A 22,257-nucleotide genomic window follows, 5' to 3' on the forward strand; every position below is an offset into this window, starting at 1 on the left:
TGTAAATGGAAAAATAGAACCTGATATTTATAGTAGGAGAAGTAATGATGACCTCGTTCTCCGTGCTACCTACTAATTATAGTAGGACGGCTGAGCACACACTATATTCTGTCATGTCAAATCATATACTAGTCACATCCTGTCTGTCTGATTCCGTCAACCACTTGGATCGATGTCAGAGATGAGACAGTCGCCCACATCCTATTCTGCTAGTTATACTCGAGTGCGGTGCTCATATCGAGATGGCCCAGGTAGAAAGTTCCCGGGAGTTTGAACGAGAGCCCGGGCGTCCGGTGGCCCGGGGAGGAGACGTCCCAGGCATTCACCCGCCGGCTCCTGATGAACCCTTCCTGCCGACATGACATAATATAGGGTGTGCTCAGCCGTCCTACTATAATTAGTAGGTAGCACGAAGAACGAGGTAATCATTACTTCTCCTACAAAAAATACTGGGTTCTATCTTTACATTTACATTCATTCATTCACACCAATATCACAACCATCACTTGGTTACATTGGTTCTTGGCTTGAATCATTCACTGACTTAAGCATCGGAGTGGCCATGTCGGACACCTCTCCGGCGCCCATTCACGTGGTTACCTTCTTGAGTGCAGGAAATCCTCTCCGCCCGGGGAAGAAGCTTCTGGTTCAGATAACTACATTGATCTTCTTTCCTTCATCATTTTGATAGCAGATCCGGTGGAGCACCCGACCCTGCTCAGTCATTTCACCAGGATCGCATCATCTAGTTAGACATAAATATCCAAATTAGTATACCAAAATCAAAATCGAAAATTAAGTGGACCAAAACAAACAGAGTCAGTCAGTCTCATGTGAGACCGTGTCACGGATCCTAATAAGTGAGACGGGTCAACCCTACCCATATTCACAATAAAAAGTAATAGTCTTAGCATAAAAAATAATATTTTTCATGGATGAGCCAAATAAGAGATCCGTATCACAAATATGACCCGTGAGACTGTCTCACATAAGTTTTTGCCAAACAAAAAATAGACAAGTTAATGAAAGGAAAAATATATTTTCCTTAAATTGAATATAGCGAATACGGGAAGAGGTGGAAAAAAAAAATATTGTTCAAGGTTGTTGCATTTACATTAAACACCGATTGATAATTAATTAATTTAATATTAATATTATTTATTAATTAATATTAATATCCATAGTCATTTCAATCATTATCCACGCCGATTTCATTCAATCAAACAAATACATATAGAATTTTTCAAGGTGTAATTAATAATAATTATTATTATGAATAATTAATCTAATTAAAACGTTATTAGGGATAATAACTAAATAATTCAACTAATTAACTTTTATCTTACATCAATCAAATTATTAAATTTAAATTACAATATCACTCTTAATAAACAATATTATTAATATTTTTTTAATTATTAAAAATACAAAATAATAATTTATTATATTATCTTAAATTTAATCCATCAAACCAAACAAACTATTATTTATCAATTAAATTTAACATTATATCAACTATAATTTATTTATTTATTTTATGATTAATAGTATTATTTATCTTTAACATTATATTAACTATAATTTATTTATTTATTTTATGATTAATATTATTATTTATCTTTATATGATAATCTTATCCTTTTAACATTAAAAGATATCTAAAAATAAATGTAAGACGTAACCGATCCAAAAATTCAACCATCTTTGAAAGGAGTAATAATAGATTTTATTTCATCTTTTAATGATATTGGATTTGATAAGATTGTTATAAAATCTCAATAAATCCAATAAAAGATGAAATAAAATCTATTATTTTATAAGATTGTTTGATAAGATTGTTTGATATCCAATATATTACTCCTTTGAATATATATTATATATATATATATATATATATATATATATGTGAGAAAGGAAATATCTTACCAAAATTTCAACATATCAAAATTCTAAATTGAAACAAGTTTTTCGACGATGCCGATGAGTTCGCTTGTGAGGACATGGAAGAACTCGGAGGGGTCTTTGGGTCGATCGGCAGCTCTTCAATCTGCTCTCGCGAAAGAGAGGAGAGAATTCAGGGAACAACATCAAAGAAAGATGTTGGATTCCATTCCAAAGGATCTGAACAGGCAATGGGAAGATCCGATGCCCGAAACGGGTGACAGACTTCTTGCTCAGGAACTGAAGGGAGTCGGGTTGTCCGCATATGACATGCCGGAGTGGAGGAAGGATGACTATGGTAAAGCTCCGACTTTTGGGAAAAGATCCAAGCTCTCTCTTCAGGAGCAGAGGCAGAGTTTGCCAATCTACAATTTGAAAAGTGAATTGGTTCAGGCTGTCCATGATAATCAGGTTTTGGTTGTGATTGGCGAGACAGGATCTGGGAAGTCCACGCAGGTACCGCAGTATCTAGCCGACGCGGGGTATACTACCAACGGGAGAATATGTTGTACTCAACCTCGTAGGATGGCTGCAATCTCGGTAGCCAAGCGAGTCGCCGAGGAGTTTGGTTGCCGCATAGGGGAAGAAGTTGGATACGCTATTCGTTTCGAAGATTGCACAGGTCCGGAGACCTTAATCAAATACATGACTGATGGTATGCTTCTGAGGGAGATTCTGAATGATGCAGATTTGTCTCAATACTCAGTGATTATTCTTGATGAAGCTCACGAGAGGACGATTCACACGGATGTCCTTTTTGGATTATTGAAGCAACTTCTGAGACGGAGAACGGACCTTCGCCTGATCGTCACCTCTGCAACTTTGGATGCAGACAAGTTCTCGGGATATTTCTTCGATTGTAACATCTTCACTATCCCTGGAAGAAATTTTCCGGTAGAAATTCTTTACACCAAGCAGCAAGAAAGTGACTACCTGGAGGCATCCTTGATAACAGTGATGCAAATTCACTTGAGTGAACCTGAAGGTGATATACTTCTGTTTTTGACTGGCCAAGAAGAGATTGATCATGCCTGTCAGTGTCTCTATGAAAGGATGAAGAGTTTAGGAAAAAAAGTTCCCGAGCTGATTATTTTGCCAGTATATGGCGTCCTACCTAGCGAAATGCAGTCCAGGATATTTGAACCCACTCCTCCAGGTAAGAGAAAGGTGGTCGTCGCCACCAATATAGCTGAAGCATCTTTGACTGTTGATGGCATAGTTTATGTCATTGATCCTGGCTTTGCAAAGCAAAATGTCTACAATCCTCAACAGGGGCTTGATTCACTGGTGATAACTCCGATATCACAAGCATCCGCGAAGCAAAGAGCAGGGAGAGCGGGACGGACTGGACCAGGAAAGTGCTATCGGCTCTACACACAGAGTGCATTCCACAGTGAGATGTCCCCCGTTTCGATTCCGGAGATCCAGAGGATTAACCTCGGGATGACTACTCTTACAATGAAGGCCATGGGCATTAATGATCTGCTATCCTTTGATTTCATGGACCCCCCATCACCTCAGGCCCTCATTTATGCCTTGAAACAGCTATATAGATTGGGTGCTCTGGAAGAAGAGGGACTGCTTACAAAGTTGGGAAGGAGAATGGCCGAGTTTCCTCTGGATCCTCCTCTTTCCAAGATGCTTCTTGCCAGCGTGGATCTTGGTTGCAGTGATGAAGTTCTGACCATTATTTCGATGATTCAGACGGGGAACATCTTCTACCGTCCTATGGAAAAACAATCCCAGGCAGACCAGAAAAGGGCCAAATTTTTCCAGCCTGAAGGAGATCATCTGACGTTACTCGCGGTGTATGAGGCCTGGAAAGAAAAGAATTTTTCTGGTCCCTGGTGCTTTGAAAATTTTGTTCAGTCTCGATCACTGAGGAGAGCACAGGACGTGAGAAAACAGCTTCTGTCCATCATGGATAAGCTCAAACTGGATGTTGTTAGTGCTGGAAAGAACTTCACAAAGATCCGGAAAGCCATAGCTGCAGGTTTCTTCTTCCATGCTGCTCGGAAAGATCCACAGGAAGGTTACCGGACATTGGTCGACAACCAGCCGGTTTACCTTCATCCGAGCAGCGCTGTTTTTCAAAGGCAGCCCGACTGGGTCATATATCATGAGATGGTGATGACCACAAAGGTGTACATCCACGATGTTACTGCAATAAGTCCAGAGTGGCTGGTGGAACTAGCACCAAAAATGTTCAAGGTGCCAAATTCTATGAAAATGAGCAAGCGGAAGAGACAAGAGCGAATCGAACCACTCTACGACAGACACCATGAACCTAACTCTTGGCGTTTAAGCAAAAGGCGTGCTTAGTTGTTCAAGTATGTTACCTTTTCTTTTTCCTTGTATCAAGCATGGAAGTACTGTTTCATCATTGTAGTTCCAGTGTCAACAATTAAAGGAGGATAGTCAAAGGAAAATTAAAAGCTATCGAGTCAAGATACGGCAGTTGGTTGGTTGAGAGGAGGATGGAATTTAGTCCAAGGCTTTCTGGTGATCAAGAGCGATGAGAGGGGATTCCCTCTTATCTGATCGAGATATATAATATCAAGCTGACTTAAATCAGGGGGACGAAGCATTGAAATATCAACAACTACATCTCCTCACAACGGAGACCAGGGAGTGTTCTTTTGGAAGTCATAAGAAAAGAACAAGTGTGTGTTGTAGGGGTTTTTGGCAGTGACATCTTGCTATAATATTCTTTGTACTCCGTGTCTATCAATTCTAATGAGATCGCCTCCCGTGGACGTAGATCATTTTGATCGAACCACGTAAACCTTGTGTTCTTTACATTTCTGTTTTTAAGTTCATATCGCTGTTGATTCTTGATTCTCTTTTGTGACTGCAAACAAGAAATTCATATTTTGTGGTTCTTGTGGACATCATCTTGATCATTGGGTATCTTGTAATTTCTTAGTTATCATCATATCGCCTGTTATGTTTGAGTATTGCTAACCCGGTGAAGTCTAAAACTAGATGCTTTGTACAATTACGAGTTTTTTTTGGATGAATTAATTCGAAGGGGTTTTCCATCACTTGAGTATTTCAGGTTAAAGCTTTAGTTTTCAGAAATAAATCTTTCAGTGAGGTTCTGATTCTTGCTGGGCTTTATTTTCTTTTATGAATGGATATGTTTATAGATTTTTGGCCTATTATGTTTGGCGGAACATGAATAAAAGCTTCTGTAAATTTCTTGATTGTGTTTGTATATAGCTAATAATGAATGATATTTAAAGCTTCTTTTTTCTCCTCAAGTGTTGTATATTTTTGTCTTTAATTAATTAATTTTCCTTTTGATTTGAAAAGGTAGTTGCCTTATTACTCCAAAAAAATATTGAGAAATACTAAAGTTCCACTGATACAGAAACCAGATGAGTTTGTCATGTGATTTTACTTGCAAAATTTCCTCAGACAACTTTCTTTCCTTCATTACAAATCAAACGCTTTAACTCATTTTTTCTACTATTTTCTTAGACATCAAAGGTAGCTAAAGTAAAAAAACATTGTTTTATGAAATAAGAGACTCGTTTTATTGATACCAGTTCATGAATTTGAATTACATTAGCAAAGGTCAATTCATTCAAATACTTCTGTAAGCATATTAGCTCGTTAATCTTCGGACCTTACAAAGGGAAACTGAATCACTCCTTCAAGCTTTTGTTTAATCAAGCATCTGTCTATCTTAATGTGCTTCGTTCGGTCATGCTGAATAGAGGATTATGAGATATTTCAATGGCGGCCTTGTGGTCCAAAAATAAATTCGCAAAACCAATCTCTGAGACCGGTCTTCTGAGCCATATAAGTCCACAAAGTCCCTCAGCCATTCCTGGAAACTCAGCTTCAGCACTTATTGACAGTGCTACTATTTTCTGTGTCTTACTTCTCCATGTCACTAAGTTACCCCCAACAAAGGTAAAGCATCCCGCTGTGGATTTTCTATCAGATAAATTGCATTGTATATCCTTCAATATCTAAATGTCCATTCTTAGAGAACAATGGGAGAGTCTAGTTAGGAATGGTGGGCGTGGAACGTGGAAATTCATCGAACTCCGAAGTGCAGAAACTTAAAACAATCAATCAAATATCTCACAATTGGTTCTTGGAGCAAAGGTAAAAAGACTTAAATTTCCAGCACTTATCGAGGCAAGTTAATTCATTTTTCTTCTGTTGATATTCGACTATCTCTCTGTCGCTTTATATTTTTGCAATTATTTTTCTTTTGTATGTCCTTTTTCTTGCAAGTCTTTTCTTTTCTAACCCTCTTAAATTCCCTCTCATAATGAAGGTATTTACTAACTTTCTAGTCAATCCATTTCTTCTCTGGTTTGGTATTTTTGTTCATGGATGCGATGTATTTTGTCCGGAATAGTATAATGACGAGGATGCTGCTTATTTAATGATCAACGCTTAGGGGAATGATGGAATGAACATATGGTCTACATGAAAGAAATACTATGATTTGTTTTTGTGTTATGTTAGACAAAAAAAGTTATTTTATTTTTGCATGGAAGCACATACGAGTAAAGCGAGCCAGAAAAAAAATATCAGAGTTGCGTGGTATAGCATTGTGGCCATTGGTATGTGCATTGTTGCTGCCATATTCCAATTGTGGTATCTGAGGCGCTACTTCCAGAGGAAGAAAAACTTATTTAGAGACAACATAATTATTAATTAGTCATTTTCCTCCTTGTAGAGTGTACTCTCAATCACTTGACAATTTTGAAGAACATCTTTTTGGTCTACGAGATTTACTTGTGCATCTCAAATGGTAAAAAAAAATGTAGATTTAAAAATAATTTATCGAGAACAAAGAATTGGTATTTTCACTAGCAAAACATGTTTGATGGTTTCGGTAACATAGTATATTTGAAATAAGATTTGATGTTTAAATAATTTGGTTTTGTTGATCCAGTACGCACACAATTTAATTTATAACCATAAGCTCCTAAGTGCAACCAAACTTGAACTATTTATGAACTAAATACAGCGGCTATCTTTTTTTTTTTTTTTTTGTTGTTGAAGAAGTTCGACTCCAAGGCAAAGCGACAATCCCTACTACGACAGATGCTTTGTTTATGAGATTTTCAAATTTAGAAAACAATTTAAACTAGCTTCAGTAAAACTGAATGAATACAACTCAAACAAAATGAATAAATCATGTGCAAAAATCCAACAACAGTGCCGGGTTCTTCAACTTTTTTTTTATTTGCTATTTTTTCGTTCTATTTATGGTTCGACATGATCAAAGTGTTCACATTTTAAAACCAAATATATGATGTACTTACTAAGATATCAATTTAACATTTCAGGTGTCACATCAGCATTTTCGGTGTTACGTCAATAATCTATATCTATATCCAATACTATTATTATATCTACATAAATATACAGATTGAATTGTGATTTTACTCTATTGTTCTCGTTAATTGTCCTCATTAAATTGTACCCAGGCGACACTTTCTCGTGGACCAATTACACTTTGTCTCCTCTGTATCTCTACTTTTCTCTTCGTTTGTGGGCACATGAAGCACAATCTTTTGTTGCCTCGACGGATTATCAAACAACATGGCACAATATTATACATGACCACATAATAATATCAGGAAACAAAAAAAAATTGAAATTCACTCATACAAAAATCAATATGTTTCGTTGTGATTATGAAATTAATAATCATTATATAACGAAATACACACACTATTAAAATGGGTCGGTTACCTTCATGATTTGTGAGTTATTCTTGTCTTCCAGAGAAAAAGCCTGCATCATTTTGGTCAATGGTTTGAAGGTTGTTCTTGTAATATATGTATGTATAGGAAGAGTAATTTGCATTAATTTATATGTGGAAGAATTAAATAGCCATAATGAAGGGGAGATGATATAGGATTTCTTGGAGATTTTATTACTTGTATGGAATGTCAGCATTGAGATTTTGAGACTGAAAAACTTTTGTTTGGCTTAATAATTAATCTTTTTTTGTTTTTGCAATTCAATAGTATGCATATCAATGTCGAGTGTATATATAAATTAGAAATTTGCTGTCTTGGAGGAGTTATACAGGCACCAGCATGATTTTGGATATTTATACTAGAAGATATGCACGTGTGTTGCACGTGTAGAATATACAAGGATTATATGAAGAGAACAATTTTCATCATATTCTCACTGTCTTTATTTTTCAACAATTAATCCAATCTACGATATCTCGATAAAGTTCGGATTTTATTTTCGCCGAGTTCTTGAAAAATAATATAATTTAGTTGTTTTAAGATTGATATACATATAATTATATTTTTTTAATATTTTGTCTCAATATAATAATTTTTATTAATGTGATCCATAAATCGGAATCATATTCTTACTATCACGTTGACACCTATTTTAAACTCACAACCTTAAAATTGTAAAAATAATATAGTCAGACTATGATTATTCAAAGTAATAAGACAAAAAACAAATATATCAATTAAATTTTTTTACAACAACAATAATTTTTAAATTTCTCGTGGCATATTTTGAAATTATAAAATTCTATACGTAAATCACATTCTCGAAAAATTAGTACACATATTCATCGATGAAAATTTGACATGACATAAAGCATGAAGATAATTGTAATCACGATTTCGATAGCCATAGCACTGATTTGGAGAACATAAGTACGATCATTTAAAATTATCTTATATTACAATTTTTTCTCTCATAAACGTTGAACCACTGTTAAAAAATTAATAATTGAATCTTCATTTAATTATCTTACATATAAATTAATTTATATATGAAGCACAAAAAAGAGAAAAAAAATTAAAATTTTGATTTAGCAAAAAAATTTCTATGTGAAAAATATTTTTGGTGCAACATAGTTATTTTTTGTTTTCGTTATAAAAACCAGATATGGCATAGTTCAAAATGCATCAGCAAGTCACTGACTTTGATATATAGGTGTTAACCTTTAATGTGACTAGAAAAAACCATAAATCCAAACGGAAAAAGTTGAAAACAAATTGAACCAAAATGATACGAAAATCATTGTTTTATTCGCATATAAATATTTAAAAAGAAGTTTATATTGTTCGGGGTAGGGATATATTTGTCAAAACTAAACCAAAAAAAATAAAATTTAATTAGATAATAAATAATTTCATTTTATTTTTGTAATATTATATATTTTATATGAAAATAATTAGCCTTTACATTTCTTTTTTGTTTTTGAGAATTATTAGCCTTTATATTTCTAAGTTTTACTGTAACTAATATATATATATATATATATATCGCAAAACGATATAAAAACATAATTCCACCATCAGAGTAATAAAAAATTATTATTTCTCAACATATGCTCATTTCTTTAACTTTGAAAAAAATTAAACAGACATATATAAGTTTACTTTTCCCTCAAGTTTAGTATTCATACTCACGTATTTTACCATCAAATTAATATTTCTTACTTTTCTTTTGCAAAACGGGGTACAATGATTCATGGATTGATTTTCTCAAATGTCAAAGAATATTTCGGCAAGTTACTGGAAACCAAGTATACGATATACAACCCTCTTATCAAATGCATAGACTCCAGATATTCAAATGTCAACCTCAAATTTGAGATGAATTTACGGAAGAGTACCATGGTTGCAGAGCTACGTCGGATGCTAAAGATGCCACACCTAACATTTAAATTCAAGGAATACGACGAACTCGCCAATATCGTGAATGCAAAAGAAATTCTGCGTAAGTTCCCTTATCACAAATAAATAAATTTTCTAGTTGAAAATAGATGTCATATTCATCTGCATAACAACAATGAAATGTGTACAGATGTGATCGATATATTAAATAAAGTCATGCCATTAAGCAATTTCACCGGACCAGATAAAACAGAAAGTCAAAGGAGACAAATTATGCTTCTCAACATGAGGTAAATTTAAATAAAAAAAATGACACATATAAACATGCATATCTTAAAATTTGTAACATATAAATTATTTTGTTTAGAATGGAAACTATTTCTGTCACTGTGTGGGACGACTTGGCAATACACGAAGGACAATTGATGAAGCACATTGAGTATGAACATCATATTGTTGCATTTTCCAATCTGACCATGCAAATATTTTTTAGTATGTTATAAAACAAATATTCTTTCTTCATTCCCTAAATGTTTTTTTCAGCAAAAATGACTAATGTGTGGTGTAAATCGAAATAATGAAATAGATTCACAACAGTTACAAACTACGCCGACAACTGCAATGATTCTTAACCCACTATGTGACACCGCCAAAGCAATACAAACATGGTACATATTTATGAATTTCTAACTCTTTGTATTTGCGAGTTATACATTTCATTGCATAAAACTGTACGAAACTTACTTATTTGTTCACAAAAATTATTCTACTATGAAAACTTTCTTTTTAAATATATAAAATAATATTAGAAACTACATAAAAATATGGACATTTTGTTTATTATAATATATGAATGCTTAAAGACTATTATTTATACTAAATTTGTAGGTTGGATGCAGACCAAAAATAAGATAAGTTAAATGAAATTTGGGTTACGAAGGTACTCACAGACGCCAATCAAGTGACATTAGATGATGCAAAAAAAAAAAAAAAAAAACGAGCTATGTTGACGGAGGTACTGCATCTACTATTTATGAATCTTAATGGTTTTAATTACTAAAATGATACAAAACAAAAACCAGATAATTTGCCCATGCTAAATATTAAAATTTTTAACAACAAACATTCAAAGTAAATCAAGATTCGAAATGCTTCTTATTTTTACATAGAACAACTGCTATTTGATACGGAGCAACATAAAGTAAATCGAAAACAAAGCTACTCCATGGTATGAAACATGTGATCATTGTTTCCAAGCTGCTACGAAAACAAACAACAAAGCAAGTTGTGCCAATTGCATCAACTATCCAATTACTATCATTCCAAGGTAATAAAAAAATATCAATACCAACCCAAGTTTTAGAGCACACTAAAAAAAAGAGACGATCACTACTTTATTTCTTTATGTTACATGTACATAATAACAATCATAATTGAAGATGAGACGACAAGAATAACATTATTTGAAAAAGTTGCAGCATCTTTTTTTGGATGTTCTGTTGAAGGTTTCATTCAAATTCATGACTAGGTATAAAATAAAACAAACAAATGATTTTATATCTACATAAATAGAATATTTAGATTTTCAATCTAACAATAAAAATCTGCAATGTAGAATTTACCAAATAACCTATATAAATATTTGCTAAATCAACCAAGCTCCAAGCTCCACACATTCTTGTTCAAGTTGGATAATTCAGTGGTTTGTGACAGAAGCTATTGAGATACATGACAATGATCCAACAACAAATGTCAATATCAAAAAACGGAGATATCAGAAAATTAACAAGCAAAATAAACAAAGCAATGTACCATTAAAGATAGAAAAATCAAATAAATTAAGCATCAACAGAAACATGAAGATCCACGAAGAGGAAGTTGAAATAGAGATTTGAGATGACGAACCAATTGCCGACTACAAAAAAAGAGCTAAGAAGATAAAAACCAATGGGTACAAAAAGATTTCAGGAGGTCTTCAAATCAAACACAAGAAAATGTGATGATTTCATTTGTAAGCAAATAATTAATTATTTATCTATTAAAAGTTATTCTTATTTCAAAAATAATTTCAACATATTTAAATAAGGTTATCATATACAAATTATCTATATTTGTCTACGTGCAACGCACGTGCATTTATCTAGTGATGCGATCCTGGTGAAATGAGTGAGCAGGGTCGGGTGCTCCACCGGATCTGCTATCAAAATGATGAAGGAAATAAGAGCAATGTAGATATCTGAACCAGAAGCTTCTTCCCCGGGCGGAGAGGATTTCCCGCAGTCAAGAAGGTAACCACGTGAATGGGCGCCGGAGGGGTGTCCGGCGTGGCCACTCTGATGCTTAAGTCAGTGAATGATTCAAGCCAAGAACCAATGTAACCAAGTGATGGTTGTGATATTGGTGTGAATGAATGAATGTAAATGGAAAAATAGAACCTGATATTTATAGTAGGAGAAGTAATGATGACCTCGTTCTCCGTGCTACCTACTAATTATAGTAGGACGGCTGAGCACACACTATATTCTGTCATGTCAAATCATATACTAGTCAAATCCTGTCTGTCTGATTCCGTCAACCACTTGGATCGATGTCAGAGATGAGACAGTCGCCCACATCCTATTCTGCTAGTTATACTCGAGTGTGGTGCTCATATCGAGATGGCCCAGGTAGAAAGTTCCCGGGAGTTTGAACGAGAGCCCGGGCGTCCGGTGGCCCGGGGAGGAGACGTCCCAGGCATTCACCCGCCGGCTCCTGATGAACCCTTCCTGCCGACATGACATAATATAGGGTGTGCTCAGCCGTCCTACTATAATTAGTAGGTAGCACGGAGAACGAGGTCATCATTACTTCTCCTACAAAAAATACTGGGTTCTATCTTTACATTTACATTCATTCATTCACACCAATATCACAACCATCACTTGGTTACATTGGTTCTTGGCTTGAATCATTCACTGACTTAAGCATCGGAGTGGCCACGCCGGACACCTCTCCGGCGCCCATTCACGTGGTTACCTTCTTGAGTGCAGGAAATCCTCTCCGCCCGGGGAAGAAGCTTCTGGTTCAGATAACTACATTGATCTTCTTTCCTTCATCATTTTGATAGCAGATCCGGTGGAGCACCCGACCCTGCTCACTCATTTCACCAGGATCGCATCATCTAGTTAGACATAAATATCCAAATTAGCATACCAAAATCAAAATCGAAAATTTAGTGGACCAAAACAAACAGAGTCAGTCAGTCTCATGTGAGACCGTGTCACGGATCCTAATAAGTGAGACGGGTCAACCCTACCCATATTCACAATAAAAAGTAATAGTCTTAGCATAAAAAATAATATTTTTTCATGGATGAGCCAAATAAGAGATCCGTATCACAAATATGACCCGTGAGACCGTCTCACATAAGTTTTTGCCAAACAAAAAATAGACAAGTTAATGAAAGGAAAAATATATTTTCCTTAAATTGAATATAGCGAATACGGGAAGAGGTGAAAAAAAAATATATTGTTCAAGGTTGTTACATTTACATTAAACACCGATTGATAATTAATTAATTTAATATTAATATTATTTATTAATTAATATTAATATCCATAGTCATTTCAATCATTATCCACGCCGATTTCGATCAATCAAACAAATACATATAGAATTTTTCAAGGTGTAATTAATAATAATAATTATTATGAATAATTAATCTAATTAAAACGTTATTAGGGATAATAACTAAATAATTCAACTAATTAACTTTTATCTTACATCAATCAAATTATTAAATTTAAATTACAATATCACTCTTAATAAACAATATTATTAATTTTTTTTAATTATTAAAAAAACAAAATAATAATTTATTATATTATCTTAAATTTAATCCATCAAACCAAACAAACTATTATTTATCAATCAAATTTAACATTATATCAACTATAATTTATTTATTTATTTTATGATTAATAGTATTATTTATCTTTAACATTATATTAACTATAATTTATTTATTTATTTTATGATTAATATTATTATTTATCTTTATATGATAATCTTATCCTTTTAACATTAAAAGATATCTAAAAATAAATGTAAGACGTAGCCGATCCAAAAATTCAACCATCTTTGAAAGGAGTAATAATAGATTTTATTTCATCTTTTAATGATATTGGATTTGATAAGATTGTTATAAAATCTCAATAAATCCAATAAAAGATGAAATAAAATCTATTATTTTATAAGATTGTTTGATAAGATTGTTTGATATCCAATATATTACTCCTTTGAATATATATTTTATATATATATATATATATATGTGAGAAAGGAAATATCTGACCAAAATTTCAACATATCAAAATTCTAAATTGAAACAAGTTTTTCGACGATGCCGATGAGTTCGCTTGTGAGGACATGGAAGAACTCGGAGGGGTCTTTGGGTCGATCGGCAGCTCTTCAATCTGCTCTCGCGAAAGAGAGGAGAGAATTCAGGGAACAACATCAAAGAAAGATGTTGGATTCCATTCCAAAGGATCTGAACAGGCAATGGGAAGATCCGATGCCCGAAACGGGTGACAGACTTCTTGCTCAGGAACTGAAGGGAGTCGGGTTGTCCGCATATGACATGCCGGAGTGGAGGAAGGATGACTATGGTAAAGCTCCGACTTTTGGGAAAAGATCCAAGCTCTCTCTTCAGGAGCAGAGGCAGAGTTTGCCAATCTACAATTTGAAAAGTGAATTGGTTCAGGCTGTCCATGATAATCAGGTTTTGGTTGTGATTGGCGAGACAGGATCTGGGAAGTCCACGCAGGTACCGCAGTATCTAGCCGACGCGGGGTATACTACCAACGGGAGAATATGTTGTACTCAACCTCGTAGGATGGCTGCAATCTCGGTAGCCAAGCGAGTCGCCGAGGAGTTTGGTTGCCGCATAGGGGAAGAAGTTGGATACGCTATTCGTTTCGAAGATTGCACAGGTCCGGAGACCTTAATCAAATACATGACTGATGGTATGCTTCTGAGGGAGATTCTGAATGATGCAGATTTGTCTCAATACTCAGTGATTATTCTTGATGAAGCTCACGAGAGGACGATTCACACGGATGTCCTTTTTGGATTATTGAAGCAACTTCTGAGACGGAGAACGGACCTTCGCCTGATCGTCACCTCTGCAACTTTGGATGCAGACAAGTTCTCGGGATATTTCTTCGATTGTAACATCTTCACTATCCCTGGAAGAAATTTTCCGGTAGAAATTCTTTACACCAAGCAGCAAGAAAGTGACTACCTGGAGGCATCCTTGATAACAGTGATGCAAATTCACTTGAGTGAACCTGAAGGTGATATACTTCTGTTTTTGACTGGCCAAGAAGAGATTGATCATGCCTGTCAGTGTCTCTATGAAAGGATGAAGAGTTTAGGAAAAAAAGTTCCCGAGCTGATTATTTTGCCAGTATATGGCGTCCTACCTAGCGAAATGCAGTCCAGGATATTTGAACCCACTCCTCCAGGTAAGAGAAAGGTGGTCGTCGCCACCAATATAGCTGAAGCATCTTTGACTGTTGATGGCATAGTTTATGTCATTGATCCTGGCTTTGCAAAGCAAAATGTCTACAATCCTCAACAGGGGCTTGATTCACTGGTGATAACTCCGATATCACAAGCATCCGCGAAGCAAAGAGCAGGGAGAGCGGGACGGACTGGACCAGGAAAGTGCTATCGGCTCTACACACAGAGTGCATTCCACAGTGAGATGTCCCCCGTTTCGATTCCGGAGATCCAGAGGATTAACCTCGGGATGACTACTCTTACAATGAAGGCCATGGGCATTAATGATCTGCTATCCTTTGATTTCATGGACCCCCCATCACCTCAGGCCCTCATTTATGCCTTGAAACAGCTATATAGATTGGGTGCTCTGGAAGAAGAGGGACTGCTTACAAAGTTGGGAAGGAGAATGGCCGAGTTTCCTCTGGATCCTCCTCTTTCCAAGATGCTTCTTGCCAGCGTGGATCTTGGTTGCAGTGATGAAGTTCTGACCATTATTTCGATGATTCAGACGGGGAACATCTTCTACCGTCCTATGGAAAAACAATCCCAGGCAGACCAGAAAAGGGCCAAATTTTTCCAGCCTGAAGGAGATCATCTGACGTTACTCGCGGTGTATGAGGCCTGGAAAGAAAAGAATTTTTCTGGTCCCTGGTGCTTTGAAAATTTTGTTCAGTCTCGATCACTGAGGAGAGCACAGGACGTGAGAAAACAGCTTCTGTCCATCATGGATAAGCTCAAACTGGATGTTGTTAGTGCTGGAAAGAACTTCACAAAGATCCGGAAAGCCATAGCTGCAGGTTTCTTCTTCCATGCTGCTCGGAAAGATCCACAGGAAGGTTACCGGACATTGGTCGACAACCAGCCGGTTTACCTTCATCCGAGCAGCGCTGTTTTTCAAAGGCAGCCCGACTGGGTCATATATCATGAGATGGTGATGACCACAAAGGTGTACATCCACGATGTTACTGCAATAAGTCCAGAGTGGCTGGTGGAACTAGCACCAAAAATGTTCAAGGTGCCAAATTCTATGAAAATGAGCAAGCGGAAGAGACAAGAGCGAATCGAACCACTCTACGACAGACACCATGAACCTAACTCTTGGCGTTTAAGCAAAAGGCGTGCTTAGTTGTTCAAGTATGTTACCTTTTCTTTTTCCTTGTATCAAGCATGGAAGTACTGTTTCATCATTGTAGTTCCAGTGTCAACAATTAAAGGAGGATAGTCAAAGGAAAATTAAAAGCTATCGAGTCAAGATACGGCAGTTGGTTGGTTGAGAGGAGGATGGAATTTAGTCCAAGGCTTTCTGGTGATCAAGAGCGATGAGAGGGGATTCCCTCTTATCTGATCGAGATATATAATATCAAGCTGACTTAAATCAGGGGGACGAAGCATTGAAATATCAACAACTACATCTCCTCACAACGGAGACCAGGGAGTGTTCTTTTGGAAGTCATAAGAAAAGAACAAGTGTGTGTTGTAGGGGTTTTTGGCAGTGACATCTTGCTATAATATTCTTTGTACTCCGTGTCTATCAATTCTAATGAGATCGCCTCCCGTGGACGTAGATCATTTTGATCGAACCACGTAAACCTTGTGTTCTTTACATTTCTGTTTTTAAGTTCATATCGCTGTTGATTCTTGATTCTCTTTTGTGACTGCAAACAAGAAATTCATATTTTGTGGTTCTTGTGGACATCATCTTGATCATTGGGTATCTTGTAATTTCTTAGTTATCATCATAGCGCCTGTTATGTTTGAGTATTGCTAACCCGGTGAAGTCTAAAACTAGATGCTTTGTACAATTACGAGTTTTTTTTGGATGAATTAATTCGAAGGGGTTTTCCATCACTTGAGTATTTCAGGTTAAAGCTTTAGTTTTCAGAAATAAATCTTTCAGTGAGGTTCTGATTCTTGCTGGGCTTTATTTTCTTTTATGAATGGATATGTTTATAGATTTTTGGCCTATTATGTTTGGCGGAACATGAATAAAAGCTTCTGTAAATTTTTTGATTGTGTTTGTATATAGCTAATAATGAATGATATTTAAAGCTTTTTTTTTCTCTTCAAGTGTTGTATATTTTTGTCTTTAATTAATTAATTTTCCTTTTGATTTGAAAAAGTAGTTGCCTTGTTACTCCAAAAAAATATTGAGAAATACTAAAGTTCCACTGATACAGAAACCAGATGAGTTTGTCATGTGATTTTACTTGCAAAATTTCCTCAGACAACTTTCTTTCCTTCATTACAAATCAAACGCTTTAACTCATTTTTTCTACTATTTTCTTAGACATCAAAGGTAGCTAAAGTAAAAAAAACATTGTTTTATGAAATAAGAGACTCGTTTTATTGATACCAGTTCATGAATTTGAATTACATTAGCAAAGGTCAATTCATTCAAATTTCACAACCCATGTATTTTGAATAGAAGCATAATATGAAATCACAAGAAAGTGTTAAAGTTTTTTTTTTCCTCCTATCGACTTTTCCTTTTTTACTTCATTCAATGGAATATATCTATAGAAATATATATTGATTGTTATATTTTCTAGGAGAATTCATACAAGTAGTTAGTTAACAACTGCCAAAAAAACTATTTTTAGACAATTCAAACATAAAATTGTTCCTACAATGTCATTAGAAAAACATGTATAAAAGATGTACTAATGGTAGAATATTTTTCAAGTCGATTGCTTCTAGTTCTGCAGCTAGTAAGTTTAAATTGGTAAAAAAAGTAAAAATACACACTCATGTATTCTCTTATACCCCATTTGTCAAGTGAGCAATGCAAGATTTTGCTAGAGACAGCGCGCTTTCGTAAGCATATTAGCTCGTTGATCTTCGGACCTTACAAAGGGAAACTGAATCACTCCTTCAAGCTTTTGTTTAATCAAGCATCTGTCTATCTTAATGTGCTTCGTTCGGTCATGCTGAATAGAGGATTATGAGATATTTCAATGGCGGCCTTGTGGTCCAAAAATAAATTCGCAAAACCAATCTCTGAGACCGGTCTTCTGAGCCATATAAGTCCACAAAGTCCCTCAGCCATTCCTGGAAACTCAGCTTCAGCACTTATTGACAGTGCTACTATTTTCTGTGTCTTACTTCTCCATGTCACTAAGTTACCCCCAACAAAGGTAAAGCATCCCGCTGTGGATTTTCTATCAGATAAATTGCATTGTATATCCTTCAATATCTAAATGTCCATTCTTAGAGAACAATGGGAGAGTCTAGTTAGGAATGGTGGGCGTGGAACGTGGAAATTCATCGAACTCCGAAGTGCAGAAACTTAAAACAATCAATCACATATCAATCAAATATCTCACAATTGGTTCTTGGAGCAAACGTAAAAAGACTTAAATTTCCAGCACTTATCGAGGCAAGTTAATTCATTTTTCTTCTGTTGATATTCGACTATCTCTCTGTCGCTTTATATTTTTGCAATTATTTTTCTTTTGTATGTCCTTTTTCTTGCAAGTCTTTTCTTTTCTAACCCTCTTAAATTCCCTCTCATAATGAAGGTATTTACTAACTTTCTAGTCAATCCATTTCTTCTCTGGTTTGGTATTTTTGTTCATGGATGCGATGTATTTTGTCCGGAATAGTATAATGACGAGGATGCTGCTTATTTAATGATCAACGCTTAGGGGAATGATGGAATGAACATATGGTCTACATGAAAGAAATACTATGATTTGTTTTTGTGTTATGTTAGACAAAAAAAGTTATTTTATTTTTGCATGGAAGCAAATACGAGTAAAGCGAGCCAGAAAAAGAATATCAGAGTTGCGTGGTATAGCATTGTGGCCATTGGTATGTGCATTGTTGCTGCCATATTCCAATTGTGGTATCTGAGGCGCTACTTCCAGAGGAAGAAAAACTTATTTAGAGACAACATAATTATTAATTAGTCATTTTCCTCCTTGTAGAGTGTACTCTCAATCACTTGACAATTTTGAAGAACATCTTTTTGGTCTACGAGATTTACTTGTGCATCTCAAATGGTAAAAAAAAATGTAGATTTAAAAATAATTTATCGAGAACAAAGAATTGGTATTTTCACTAGCAAAACATGTTTGATGGTTTCGGTAACATAGTATATTTGAAATAAGATTTGATGTTTAAATAATTTGGTTTTGTTGATCCAGTACGCACACAATTTAATTTATAACCATAAGCTCCTAAGTGCAACCAAACTTGAACTATTTATGAACTAAATACAGCGGCTATCTTTTTTTTTTTTTTTTGTTGTTGAAGAAGTTCGACTCCAAGGCAAAGCGACAATCCCTACTACGACAGATGCTTTGTTTATGAGATTTTCAAATTTAGAAAACAATTTAAACTAGCTTCAGTAAAACTGAATGAATACAACTCAAACAAAATGAATAAATCATGTGCAAAAATCCAACAACAGTGCCGGGTTCTTCAACTTTTTTTTTATTTGCTATTTTTTCGTTCTATTTATGGTTCGACATGATCAAAGTGTTCACATTTTAAAACCAAATATATGATGTACTTACTAAGATATCAATTTAACATTTCAGGTGTCACATCAGCATTTTCGGTGTTACGTCAATAATCTATATCTATATCCAATATTATTATTATATCTACATAAATATACAGATTGAATTGTGATTTTACTCTATTGTTCTCGTTAATTGTCCTCATTAAATTGTACCCAGGCGACACTTTCTCGTGGACCAATTACACTTTGTCTCCTCTGTATCTCTACTTTTCTCTTCGTTTGTGGGCACATGAAGCACAATCTTTTGTTGCCTCGACGGATTATCAAACAACATGGCACAATATTATACATGACCACATAATAATATCAGGAAACAAAAAAAAATTGAAATTCACTCATACAAAAATCAATATGTTTCATTGTGATTATGAAATTAATAATCATTATATAACGAAATACACACACTATTAAAATGGGTCGGTTACCTTCATGATTTGTGAGTTATTCTTGTCTTCCAGAGAAAAAGCCTGCATCATTTTGGTCAATGGTTTGAAGGTTGTTCTTGTAATATATGTATGTATAGGAAGAGTAATTTGCATTAATTTATATGTGGAAGAATTAAATAGCCATAATGAAGGGGAGATGATATAGGATTTCTTGGAGATTTTATTACTTGTATGGAATGTCAGCATTGAGATTTTGAGACTGAAAAACTTTTGTTTGGCTTAATAATTAATCTTTTTTTTGTTTTTGCAATTCAATAGTATGCATATCAATGTCGAGTGTATATATAAATTAGAAATTTGCTGTCTTGGAGGAGTTATACAGGCACCAGCATGATTTTGGATATTTATACTAGGAGATATGCACGTGTGTTGCACGTGTAGAATATACAAGGATTATATGAAGAGAACAATTTTCATCATATTCTCACTGTCTTTATTTTTCAACAATTAATCCAATCTACGATATCTCGATAAAGTTCAGATTTTATTTTCGCCGAGTTCTTGAAAAATAATATAATTTAGTTGTTTTAAGATTGATATACATATAATTATATTTTTTTAATATTTTGTCTCAATATAATAATTTTTATTAATGTGATCCATAAATCGGAATCATATTCTTACTATCACGTTGACACCTATTTTAAACTCACAACCTTAAAATTGTAAAAATAATATAGTCAGACTATGATTATTCAAAGTAATAAGACAAAAAACAAATATATCAATTAAATTTTTTTACAACAACCATAATTTTTAAATTTCTCGTGGCATATTTTGAAATTATAAAATTCTATACGTAAATCACATTCTCGAAAAATTAGTACACATATTCATCGATGAAAATTTGACATGACATAAAGCATGAAGATAATTGTAATCACGATTTCGATAGCCATAGCACTGATTTGGAGAACATAAGTACGATCATTTAAAATTATCTTATATTACAATTTTTTCTCTCATAAACGTTGAACCACTGTTAAAAAATTAATAATTGAATCTTCATTTAATTATCTTACATATAAATTAATTTATATATGAAGCACAAAAAAGAGAAAAAAAATTAAAATTTTGATTTAGCAAAAAAATTTCTATGCGAAAAATATTTTTGGTGCAACATAGTTATTTTTTGTTTTCGTTATAAAAACCAGATATGGCATAGTTCAAAATGCATCAGCAAGTCACTGACTTTGATATATAGGTGTTAACCTTTAATGTGACTAGAAAAAACCATAAATCCAAACGGAAAAAGTTGAAAACAAATTGAACCAAAATGATACGAAAATCATTGTTTTATTCGCATATAAATATTTAAAAAGAAGTTTATATTGTTCGGGGTAGGGATATATTTGTCAAAACTAAACCAAAAAAAATAAAATTTAATTAGATAATAAATAATTTCATTTTATTTTTGTAATATTATATATTTTATATGAAAATAATTAGCCTTTACATTTCTTTTTTGTTTTTGAGAATTATTAGCCTTTATATTTCTAAGTTTTACTATAACTAATATATATATATATATCGCAAAACGATATAAAAACATAATTCCACCATCAGAGTAATAAAAAATTATTATTTCTCAACATATGCTCATTTCTTTAACTTTGAAAAAAATTAAACAGACATATATAAGTTTACTTTTCCCTCAAGTTTAGTATTCATACTCACGTATTTTACCATCAAATTAATATTTCTTACTTTTCTTTTGCAAAACGGGGTACAATGATTCATGGATTGATTTTCTCAAATGTCAAAGAATATTTCGGCAAGTTACTGGAAACCAAGTATACGATATACAACCCTCTTATCAAATGCATAGACTCCAGATATTCAAATGTCAACCTCAAATTTGAGATTAATTTACGGAAGAGTACCATGGTTGCAGAGCTACGTCGGATGCTAAAGATGCCACACCTAACATTTAAATTCAAGGAATACGACGAACTCGCCAATATTGTGAATGCAAAAGAAATTCTGCGTAAGTTCCCTTATCACAAATAAATAAATTTTCTAGTTGAATAGATGTCATATTCATCTGCATAACAACAATGAAATGTGTACAGATGTGATCGATATATTAAATAAAGTCATGCCATTAAGCAATTTCACCGGACCAGATAAAACAGAAAGTCAAAGGAGACAAATTATGCTTCTC

At 34.2% G+C, this 22,257-nt stretch overlaps 2 protein-coding genes across 2 annotated transcripts; both read left to right on the plus strand.

The window, feature by feature from the left end:
• The first annotated feature begins 1,913 nt into the window (after positions 1–1,913).
• On the plus strand, positions 1,914–4,851 carry LOC142525660 (putative pre-mRNA-splicing factor ATP-dependent RNA helicase DEAH5). Its single transcript, XM_075630007.1, has one exon. The coding sequence runs from the start codon at positions 1,975–1,977 to the stop codon at positions 4,261–4,263; it is 2,289 nt and encodes a 762-aa protein (XP_075486122.1). The 5' UTR covers positions 1,914–1,974; the 3' UTR covers positions 4,264–4,851.
• A 9,079-nt stretch (positions 4,852–13,930) lies between these two features.
• Positions 13,931–16,836, plus strand: LOC142525663 (putative pre-mRNA-splicing factor ATP-dependent RNA helicase DEAH5). Its single transcript, XM_075630009.1, has one exon. The coding sequence runs from the start codon at positions 13,960–13,962 to the stop codon at positions 16,246–16,248; it is 2,289 nt and encodes a 762-aa protein (XP_075486124.1). The 5' UTR covers positions 13,931–13,959; the 3' UTR covers positions 16,249–16,836.
• Positions 16,837–22,257: the final 5,421 nt, after the last annotated feature.

The sequence above is a fragment of the Primulina tabacum genome, chromosome 14 (assembly GCF_025594145.1).
Source record: "Primulina tabacum isolate GXHZ01 chromosome 14, ASM2559414v2, whole genome shotgun sequence".
NCBI lineage: Eukaryota > Viridiplantae > Streptophyta > Magnoliopsida > Lamiales > Gesneriaceae > Primulina > Primulina tabacum.

What these genes read in the sequence shown, in the direction of transcription:
- LOC142525660 (XM_075630007.1), top strand. Translation starts at nt 1,975, where the DNA reads ATGCCGATGAGTTCGCTTGTGAGGACATGGAAGAACTCGGAGGGGTCT.
- LOC142525663 (XM_075630009.1), top strand. Translation starts at nt 13,960, where the DNA reads ATGCCGATGAGTTCGCTTGTGAGGACATGGAAGAACTCGGAGGGGTCT.